The sequence below is a fragment of the Alosa alosa genome, chromosome 2, assembly GCF_017589495.1.
Source record: "Alosa alosa isolate M-15738 ecotype Scorff River chromosome 2, AALO_Geno_1.1, whole genome shotgun sequence".
Taxonomy (NCBI): domain Eukaryota; kingdom Metazoa; phylum Chordata; class Actinopteri; order Clupeiformes; family Clupeidae; genus Alosa; species Alosa alosa.
This window is the reverse complement of record NC_063190.1, coordinates 35,133,007-35,144,218: the sequence shown is the minus strand read 5'-3', so window position 1 is coordinate 35,144,218 and position 11,212 is coordinate 35,133,007. Positions and strand designations below refer to the sequence as shown.

Genomic DNA, 11,212 nt, shown 5'->3' with positions numbered 1-11,212 from the left:
ATGATCGCTAACTGCACCTTTAAGCATAAAGGGGGACACATGCACACTGTTAATGCTGCTATGCTTATAATGTAGGCCTACTGCCATGTTTAGTCATACTTGTGATCATTATCTTAAGGAAGATATTATTGACTTCTACTTTTAGTGTTATCAGCTCAGTTGGTCAGTAGGTAATACACCTTTACTCCACTCAGCAGAGCAGCCCTGACACTTTTCTGTTAAAAATGAGCGGCTACATAAATAATTGGATTTGACTCAACTTAAACACATATCATGCAGTGACCCTGTGGCCTGCGGAACTGCCGTTGTCATGGCGGTTCTTAAGGTGTTGGTTCTAATGTCCCTACTCAGCTGGTTCCGTCTGCCATTCCACTGACCTAGGGCAGTGATTGCCGCGAAACGACTGTTGAGCCAGCCACTGGTCCTCATTCCACTTACCAAGAGTACATGTTTGCCTGATCTTAACATTAGCTACTCTTTGATCTTTTGGCTAACTGAACATACTATGATCTCCTGTATTACATGAGGTGCTCTTTGACCTATTGGCTAACTGAACTGACTATAATCTCTTATGTTTTTTTTACTGATAATAGACGCAAAGCTACTCAGGAAGGATAAATTCACTGCAGGGGCAGTGGTTTTGTAGTATAACAAATATATATCATGCTGTATTTTATTTGACATGAAATTAAACCATGTTAGTTTGTAACAAAGATAAACATTATGAAGGTAAAAGTCAGGAAATGTACAATTTTATTTACTTGCATCATTGCAGAACTAGTTCCTTCATTCATAGCCACCCCAAACAACATCAATGAAACTTTTTTTAATGTGCTGCAGTAAGTTCACAAATTTAATTTAAGAAACGTAATTTTGAAGAGGCTCTGTGTTAGTTACTGGACTCAGACCAACACAGAAGTCTCTAATGAGCCCAACACAAAAGATCCTATACCTGCAATTCCACTAACTGCCATAGGGGGCTGGCTCCAAAAGAGAGTCAATTTCAACCAAAGATTCTAGAACAGAGCTCTGTTCTAGAATCTTTGATTTCAACAGACCTGCATGTTAAAATTTAACTTCACAGTATAAATATACTTACAGCTTATATAAAACAAATTTGGACAATATGGTTTCCATGACAACCATGGGCTGAGGGATATTATTTTATAACTCTTCAGTTTAAATTATTTTAACAGACATTTATGCATAGAATATGAAATATGAATGGGCTGAGAGTTCAATATCAGATTCAATGTAAACAAAAATAGTGGACAAAAAACAACTTTGTTTACATTGACGCTTTACGGGCGTGTTTGGTTTGTAAATGTCCTCTTCTTGCTTAAATTTGATAAATGTGAGCAAGAAATAAGACATTGTACTGTACCGAAAACTCCATTACTACGTCCGACTGTCGGACAACTCGCATGTTAGCTTTTTAGCATGTTAGTTCCTTTTACTTAGCTTAAAGACTCCAATTTTGAGCTTTATACCCCCTCTTCAGAAAACCTATGGGTAACGTCACAGAGAGTATATCCACTTATTTATGGAGTCTATGCATAGCATTCCACATAGCGTCACTGAGGTACAAAGAGGTTTTACTAGAGTGATGACCCCTCTGGCTGGTTTGCAGGCTAACAAAATTAGTAAAGGACGTCCGCCACACCAGTAGCTCCAAATAGAATTTTTACTTTGTAACGTTTCTGGCGTCTGATGAAGGGCTAACCCAACGGTGTCTGATGAAGGGCTAACGCTCGAAACGTTACAAACTAAAAATTCTATGTGAAGCTACTGGTGTGGCGGACGTCCTTTACTTATTTTGTTGCCATGTCATCCAGCACCCAACTTTAGAGCACACTTTTTTCACCTCCATAACGTGAGTATTGTACCAAAGTAGTGAGTGTTAAAAACATGCGAGGTAGAAACTGATTGTGTACATGTTGTTGCTATGATACATTATATTTAGCTAAATCGCTAGCTCCCTGACTTAGCTAGGACAGGCAGCTAAGACACGACCAAAGAGTCTATAGTTAACTTTAGCTTTATCTTAACTTTTAGCTTTATCAACCGTTTCTGACACAACCCATTGTTGAAAAGAATGCAACCTCAAAAACTATTTTTAATTCTATTCTTTGGGCGCCTCACGTTTTTAGAAGCCTCGTTTTTTTTTTCTGCTTGTGCACCACTTTTATAAACACGAGGCGCGTTGTAACGCGTAGTCGCACCGCTCCATAGGGAAACAAATTAATTTGAGCGCCTGGAGGGGAAAAAAACCTGCATCAGTGTGAACCCCTCTTAACTTTAGTGCATGTCTGGGCAAGACAGCATAGGCGGTTTTGAGTGTTTAACAAACAAAAAAAGAAAACCCCTACACAAAGCCCCTCAATCAAGGAAAATGACTCGCCTAGTTCTCGCCTAGTTATAGAATCACACAGGTGAACTGGATCACTTTGATCAGCGCAGTATGACAGGACCCTGTGAAGTCACGGTCATGCAGCAGTTCTCATTAAAGGCGTTTCCTGTGTCATAATAAAAGGCGTTTCCTGTGTCATAATAAAAGGCTTTTCCTGTCTCCACGGGTCTCCGTTTCAGTGAGTCTCATTTTTAGGAACGTCTCCCTCTTTTGCGACCTCGCACATCTGAGGAACCACGGGATTGGCTAGCAGCCGGCCTCTCCACCACAGCCCTGCCCCTTGGCGTCCTGGGCGGCGTGTCGGTGTCTGGAGTGGCGGTGGCGTGGGCGTTGCGCTCCATGGCGCTGGCGATCCTCTCCAGGCTGCGGCTGACGGAGAGCAGGAGGGGGTGCGTGCGGCTTTCCATCCTGCGGAGGCGCGTGTCCAGGCCGTGGCGCAGAGCTCCCAGCTCCCCCTGCAGCACCGCCAGGCCTCCACGCTGCACCTCCAGCAGCTCCGACTCCCACCGCCTCCGCCCCGCACACACACACTCACACACACACACACCACCCGTGCTGCCTCCCTCTGGGGGACCGACAGAAGCTCCAGGGACTCCACCTTCTGCTCCTGTTACAGGCTTCTCAGGCGGTGCTGGGGATGGTGGGGTGGGGGTGTTCGCTGGCTCGGCTGGCGCTGGTGCCAGTGTGGACGCTTGTGAGGGGGCAGGTGGGGCAGGTGCTAGTGCCAGTGTGGACGCTTGAGAGGGGGCAGGTGGTGCAGGTGCTAGTGCCAGTGTGGACGCTTGTGAGGGGGCAGGGGCAGGTGCTGGTGCCAGTGTGGACGCTTGAGAGGGGGCAGGTGGTGCAGTTGCTAGTGCCAGTGTGGACGCTTGTGAGGGGGCAGGGGCAGGTGCTGGTGCCAGTGTGGACGCTTGAGAGGGGGCAGGTGGTGCAGTTGCTAGTGCCAGTGTGGACGCTTGTGAGGGGGCAGGTGGTGCAGTTGCTAGTGCCAGTGTGGACGCTTGTGAGGGGGCAGGGGCAGGTGCTGGTGCCAGTCTGGACGCTTGTGAGGGTGCAGGGGCAGGTGCAGTTGCTGGTGCCAGTGTGGATGGAGGTGTGAGTGTTAGAGTGGGTGCGACTCTTTGGGTCGGTGTGCTAAGTGCAGTTATTAATGTTGGTGTTGATGTTAGTGTGGGTGTTGCTGGATTGGGTTTGGCAGCGGCTCGAGTGACTAAAAAAAGCACACACACATAAAGTAGAAAACACACACAAAGTAGAGGGTTATTTTGGGTTGTTATTTTGGTGTCTGGCATCCACATTGGGTCTGTATGAAAATTCATGAGGTTTTTTCATGAAAATAAATCCCTTTATGGCCATGAAACAGCTTATAGGCAATCCCCACCCCTTCACCTAATCCCTGATGTGAGGAACCAATCCCCCCCCACACACACACACACACACACACACTGCATACAACTCTGACAATGTTATCAATTGCTAAAAATGTTATGCTAATGTAAGATAGCTAACTCATGTTAGTTTGGTTATCTTGTAAAGCTTGTCATGCAACAGTGACGGGCTGTTCCGATTTGTTATTCTGAAAAGTGAACTAGCACCTGGCCTAGAAATATTTAACCATGATATTTACTGCTTATTTCACTCGTGATGTCTACTGTAGTAACACATTAAAAACCCCTAATGGACATGACGAAAATCAAAACGTTGCTTTTTGCCTGCATGGATCTTTAAAATGTCTAACAAAGAAACAATGTTGTACTTCAGTGTTTCCCAGAGAATTGAATTCCATTTGTGGTGGTTGGTTTGCAGAAAACTTGAATGCAACAGTTTTTAACAAATTAGCACAGCGTGGTTATGATGCTAACCAGATTTAAGCACAATTTAGTACAACCTGGAAAATCATTGCATGGTGGTCAATGTTGATATTGTGGTGGGCCACCACAAATAAGTCAATGTATGGGAAACACTGTACTTTAGGCACATTAAAAGTAAAACTTGGAATCATTATCAAAATCTCAGCACTGGACAGGTCCTAACAAACAAACAAACAAACACACCTGTGGCGGTGTTCTCTGGCCGTTGCAGCGGCTCCATGCCGACTGACGGGAGGATCCGCATGCCCATGGGGCTGGCGTGCGAGAAGGCCGCGGTGATGATGGGGCCCTCGTGACGCGCGGACACCATCCGCGTGCCCATGGGGCTGGCGTGCGAGAAGGCCGCGGTGATGATGGGGCCCTCGTGACGCGCGGACACCATCCGCATGCCCAGCCTCGTCTTGCGCCGCCGCTTCAGGTCGCTGAAGCGCTTGCAGCAGGCGGCGGCGGTCCTGGTGGGTCCGCAGCAAGCGCGGTTGATGGCGGCGGCCACCTCCTCCCACGCCTGCCGGCGGTCCTCGGAGCGCAGCGGGTTCTGGCTCTCGCCGTACAGCCGGTGGTGGCGGGCCTTGATCTCGCGCAGCAGGATGTCCATCTGCTCGCCGGTGAAATGCTTGCGGCTACGCGGCTTCGAGCCCCTCCGAAGCAGCTCCAGCGTCCGGAAGCGGACCTCCAGCGGCTCCCGTGACTGGCTGGGAACGGCCGCCGGGCTCGACGGGGCCTGAGTGGGATTGTCCAAGCTGCTCGAGGGGGCGGAGGGGGCGAACGGCGCGTCGCCGTTCCCATCATCCACCGCTTCGGCATCAGGTCTCAGACCGGAAGAGGCTGAAGGTGTAGCTGGCACAAGGACAAACACAAAACTTGGGATTTTATTAAACAGATCCTTTCTTTTTTTTAAATATATACTGCTCAATATTTTTGGGGCTTTTTTCCTTCTATATCAACAGGACAGAGGGGGGAGAGAGAGAGAGAGAGATGGGGAGGGACCAGGACATATCAACAGGACAGTGGAGAGAGAGAGAGAGAGAGAGAGAGGAGGAAGAGAGAGAGGGGAAGAGAGAGAGAGAGAGAGAGAGAACAGAGAGAGAGAGAGAGAGAGAGAGAACAGAGAGAGAGAGAGAGAGAGAGAGAGAGGAGGAAGAGAGAGAGAGAGAGAGAGAGAGAGAGAGAGAGAGAGAGAGAGAGAGAGAGAGAGAGGAAGAGAGAGAGAGAGAGAGATGGGCCAGACCCAAGTGTGGTCCGGTCCTGCCATCTGCACCACCACTCCCCCTAAACAGATTATGTGTGTGAGGCCAGTTGAACAGAGCAGCGCACCTGCCAGACTTGTGAGGAAACCTGTGAGCTCATTAAACATGACATAGAACGGAAAACCATGTTTGCCCTGGCTGTGTTAAGGGGAATAAGGAGACTTCGGTGCGTAGCCACAAAACGGCTCTGAACAGGAAACAGTTTCAGTGGTTTCCTCCTGCATATGTTAACTTGTTTTTGACAGACCATACCTTCTAAGTTAAAACCAGAGAACAAGGTGAAAATACTCCAAAATGTATCAAATTAATGAAATGATCCATTCTACGTCACCTTTAAGACAGAAAGACCACCCTCTCTGGTCACATGTGGACTGGCAGTGCACGTGTAATAAACACAAACAAACGTGCAAGACACCTGTTGTGCTGGCGGACGGAGTGTCCTCTCCCACAGACCCTCTCTCTGGCCTTTGAGGGTGCGTTGAGCTGACCCCATCGACCAGCTTGGTCCTGGAGCGTCTCTTCAGGTCTCTGAAGCGCGTCTGGCACGCGCTGGCGGTCCTGACGGGGCCGACGCCAGCACTGGTGACAGCGGCCGCCACCTCCTCCCACGCCCGCCGGATCATGGCGAAGGGAAGGCCTTTGGTGTAGATGCGGTGGTAGCGCGCCTGGATCTCGCGCACTAGGATGTCCAGCTCCTCCTGGGTGAAGCGCTGCTGCCGGACGCGAGCCATCATCTGGGTCTCCTGAAACAGCCCAGGACCGTTACCATGGTGACAACCTTTCAAATCTAATGAGATCAGATAAGCTTGAGATCACAACCACCTCTTCCTGTCCTCTTTCTCAATTCATACGACATATGTAAGTAAGTATAAGTATGTATATATACTCTTTTGATCCCGTGAAGGAAATTTGGTCTCTGCATTTATCCCAATCCGTGAATTAGTGAAAAACACTCAGCACACAGTGAACACACAGTGAGGTGAAGGACAGACTAATCCCGGCGCAGTGAGCTGCCTGCCACAACAGCGGCGCTCGGGGAGCAGTGAGGGGTTAGGTGCCTTGCTCAAGGGCACTTCAGCCGTTCCTACTGGTCGGGGTTCGAACCGGCAACCCTCCGATTATAAGTCCGAAGCGCTAACCAGTAGGCCACGGCTGCCCCTCCTGTATACACACTGATCCCAGATGGGAAACCTGGCTTCAGTTCTACCTGTGCATCCGAAGGTGATGTCACTCATTCGCTCATCTAGCCTGGCCTCTGCCTGCCTACGTACTTCCGCTCGATTTCTTTTCCCTACAGAGAGTCTGGTTTCCAGGCTATCGCTCATCTTCCTGTCTGGAGAACTGTGCTAACTAGGATCAGCTGGTTTAGTGAATGGTTGGAACCGATGCTGTGTACGTGGTAGGACTTTTACTTTCTGAAGCCGGGATTCCCAACTCTGACACTGCTGATGCAAATCTGGCATCTGAAAAGACATTTCTTTTTGTGTGTAGAAAACTAAAAATGACTCCACTCTACAATCACACAAGCCTCCAGATTGAGATGCAATCTAATTGCCCTCTGTTAATTTGTACAGCAAGCAACCACTTAACCAGTTAGAACGAGAGTGAAGGTACCGTTAAGTAAGGAGAAGAGTGAAGGTACCGTTAAGTAAGGAACGAGGGTGAAGGTACCGTTAAGTAAGGAACGTGGTCATCATCAGGAGTAGGCCAGCTGGCGGCAGCTGGACTGATGCTCTCGTCTGGAGAGTGGCTAGAGCTTCCTACATCAGCAACACAAGGGAAAACAACACATGAAACAGCACAAATAATCTAATAATATATGTTTTCCCTAAAATCTCTTAATATGATTTAATCTGCCCGCCACACAGGATAGCAAACCAAGATTGAATGTCTTATTTGAACCACAACAATGCAGCCACACAGATTCAACCCAAGTTAGAGGTTTGTGATCTTGAGAGAGAAATGGCGCCCACGTTTCCCAACAATGTTCCATACATATATGGCCATGAGGACTTTGTTGCAAATGGATGACTGAAAGCAGGCTTGGAGAAGCTGTAAGTGTATCTCCTTTACACTGACAATACTGCAAATGCACATAACATACCACAGGGAGCCAGACTGATGCGTGTGAAAAAAGACATCATTGCATCGCCTTATTAAACCTTGAGCACCAAACTGCTTTCTTTCTACTTACCTTCATCGTTCTCAGTTTTAAACGTGACTGCAGACTCTGGCCTCCTCCAGGATTCCACCACGTGTCTCAAAGTGACCTGAGCAACTGTGGAGTTTCCCCCATTGCTGTCGGAGTCCATGCAGTCCACTTCTAGACTAGCGAGAGATGCAGAATTGCTGTCCACGTCCTGGAATTCAAACACATAGTTAGGAAAGAGCCGGAACACTCCAAACAACAAAAACATTCCAGACTACAGAAGCAGACAACATACTGTAACTGACTGTTAATAAACAGCTCTGCTCTGATAAAGTGGCCAGATTGTCCTCTGCCTATTGCAGGCAAATTCCCCAACCCCCCTCCCCCAAACACAACACCACACAAGAACTCTGAACTTTGAACCATGTTTTCACTTCAGTGGCTTAATAATACTTTGCACTTTGCATTCAACTTAGCAACTACGTCATACTAGTCTTATATTTATTAACAATCTTGTGTCATAATGTGCACATTGCACAACTGCATTCCTGTGTCAAGGAAATGGTTAACCGTTTTGTTGTTTTAGACAAAAGGGAGAAAAACTAGAATAAATAAGCAATTGATATCCAATGCAAAGCTATTTCCATTTTTGTATGCATGTAGGGTGCATCTTTACTAAAACCAGCTCACTGGGATTCTGGTCGGCATAAGATGCACTGCTGATAAAACAGGTGATAGTGATGGTTTATTAGTATGATGGCAATGGCACCTAATTTAAATGCTAGGCAAAGGGCAAAGTCTAGAGCCTAAGACTAAAGCTTGCTTCATATGCAAATGTTATACCATGAGATCCTAGGCGTAAACAACAGTGGTCAGCAAGCTAAAAGCTATCTCAGTCACGCCACATGATGCCATAGTCCATGCACGAGAACTTTGCACATACACTGACTTTGCCCAGCATCTCAATGAAGCCCCAACAGGATTTTGTCATCATCAGTCACAATATTTAGTCCATTTAACTTTAAAGCCGTAATATAGAATGGGGCCCTAAATAATATTATGTTGGGAGGCATAGTGGCGCATTGGACCAAAGGTTAACTAGTTGAAGTTGACTACAGGTGCGGGTGGTGACTAGCCTGAACATTCACAATTTTGTCATGGGAGGGGGCGTGTTAGCAAGGAGGCTAACCACACGGTGCTAGCAGCTACGAGCAGTCGGACACGTCGAGTGATGTTAAGATTGATGCACAGCTCTACCACTAGCTATGGTTGGTAGCCTACTTGCAAAAAGAAGTCCCCGAGTGAAAGAAAACGTACATGAATAATAGTATAGATCGCTATCGGTATCAATTGGGCCGTTGGGCACTGTCTGGTTCGCCTACTGCCCGGTCCTGCTAACTAGCCAAAACAATCCCCACTTTATTATGCCTACCGTTGGTTCCTCTGGTGTGCCAGGGTCCAGGACTGTCCAGCGTATGACCTCCATAAAATCTCCATCTGCTTTATCCTTATGGTGGCGGGACTGGTCAGGTTCACATTGTAGTTTCTTTGCCAGTCCCAGGAACAAATCGTTGCTGGACATAAAGTCAGTGTCCTTCATTAAACACCATGACAGCGGTGGCTCACTCAAGTGTCTGTTGAGCCCTGCTCGCAGACCCATGAAACCGCTGAATCCATACGGTTCTCCTCTTCCATTTTTGACTGTGAGGTAGAACTTCCTGAGTATTTCATTCAATTCCGATTTTGAAACCGCATTAAAGTCAATGGTTTGTCCAAGGTGTTCGAAGCACCAGTTCTGAAAGCAACGAACGGCCCACTTGGTTTGTCCCGCTGTCTTGTTGCGTTCGTTTTCGGATTTGTTTACATTTGGCATTTCGTAATATTTACTCGTTTTCATGCTCTTGTCCATGATTGTATCCATCACATCACATTACATTCAGGTGATAACCTCAAAGTAAATTACTAAGACGAAACGCTGGGTCCTGCGCAGACAATTACTGTAGTGTTGGTCACAAGGATTTTAATTTTACAGGGGGGCGTTCGTGAGCTTAAAGCACAGCGTCATCCTAGTTGGTTATTAATTAACAGCCAACCACTGGACCAAAGCGTTTTTGAGATGCTTTAAAGGTGTTGACTGTTAGACACTTACACGAGGAACTTCCCTGTTTGTCACACCGTTGCCTTATGCACCTTGGCCATAAACAACCTTCAGCCATAACCAGACCACAGAACATGTCTAGGCTATATCACTTACTTTGAATACATTTTGTTTTCTGATAAAAGATTACAGTAGGCCTATCTTCTCCACACGACTAAACATTCATTTGTAAGTCTTTTCTATTATTATTATTATTCATAATCCACGCTACCAAACCTACGCTTTTGGTGTGTGTGCACAACCTATTCATTACTCATCTTTTACTGCATTTTCCTGGATCTCAATACTTGCGTTGGGCAATGTCTGCTGTAAGGCAGTGTGTGTAATGTCTATGGACCTCACTGGATCTCAATACTTGCGTTGGGCAATGTCTGCTGTAAGGCAGTGTGTGTAATGTCTATGGACCTCACTGAATCTCAATATTTGCGTTGGGCAATGTCTGCTGTAAGGCAGTGTGTGTAATGTCTATGGACCTCACTGAATCTCAATACTTGCGTTGGGCAATGTCTGCTGTAAGGCAGTGTGTGTAATGTCTATGGACCTCACTGGATCTCAATACTTGCGTTGGGCAATGTCTGCTGTAAGGCAGTGTGTGTAATGTCTATGGACCTCACTGAATCTCAATACTTGCGTTGGGCAATGTCTGCTGTAAGGCAGTGTGTGTAATGTCTATGGACCTCACTGTGGAATTTTGCAAAATCTGATACTGTGTGCAATATCTAATATCAATGCCTTGCCTTCTCAATAACTTTGAAACAGCTGTTTGGGATCAGGCAGACAGACCAATACATCATTTTAGCATATAAATATGAACACATGCACATAATCAATAAGCTTCTTAAGTATCAGCTGGAATTGGATGATTGCAACATGCCAACAATGTGTGTGTGTGTGTGTGTGTGAACATAAGGTGCGAAAGTGTGAATGTAAGATGGAAATGTTTGTGTGACAGTTAAGTGAAAATAAAAGGTGGTTGTCATGTGTTAACCTTTCACACTTTAGTGAACTGCGTTGAGAATGACTCCCTTCACATGGACAGCATATCAAAAATGTATTTTTATTCCAGATTGTCTGAGATGAGGTATTATAAGGCAGTGGTTTTGCACCATAACAGAAACATTTATTAATGATACTTTATTAACAATTATATATATATATATATATATATATATATATATATATATATATATATATAAACAATAATATATAGCTGGTTATTAACAATTATTCCAATTATAAACATTATGAAAGTACAAATAAGGACCTAAAAAATCACTTTCTTTCTATATTGGTCTCTTTGGCAACATAAAGCCCAAATCAGATCAATGTTCCTGAAGGCTCCATTGCAACAATGAACTCAATCAAATGCTAAACCCA

At 46.0% G+C, this 11,212-nt stretch overlaps 1 protein-coding gene across 1 annotated transcript; it reads right to left on the bottom strand.

Annotated features, from left to right (window-relative positions):
- Window positions 1-736: 736 nt before the first annotated feature.
- LOC125287358 (PDZ and LIM domain protein Zasp-like) lies at window positions 737-9,713 on the bottom strand. Its single transcript, XM_048233100.1, has 6 exons — window positions 9,110-9,713; window positions 7,723-7,888; window positions 7,200-7,288; window positions 5,944-6,271; window positions 4,465-5,118; window positions 737-3,620 (listed from the first exon to the last, which is right to left on the bottom strand). The coding sequence occupies exons 1-6, from the start codon at window positions 9,596-9,598 to the stop codon at window positions 2,602-2,604; spliced, it is 2,745 nt and encodes a 914-aa protein (XP_048089057.1). The 5' UTR covers window positions 9,599-9,713; the 3' UTR covers window positions 737-2,601.
- Between the last annotated feature and the right edge of the window lie 1,499 nt (window positions 9,714-11,212).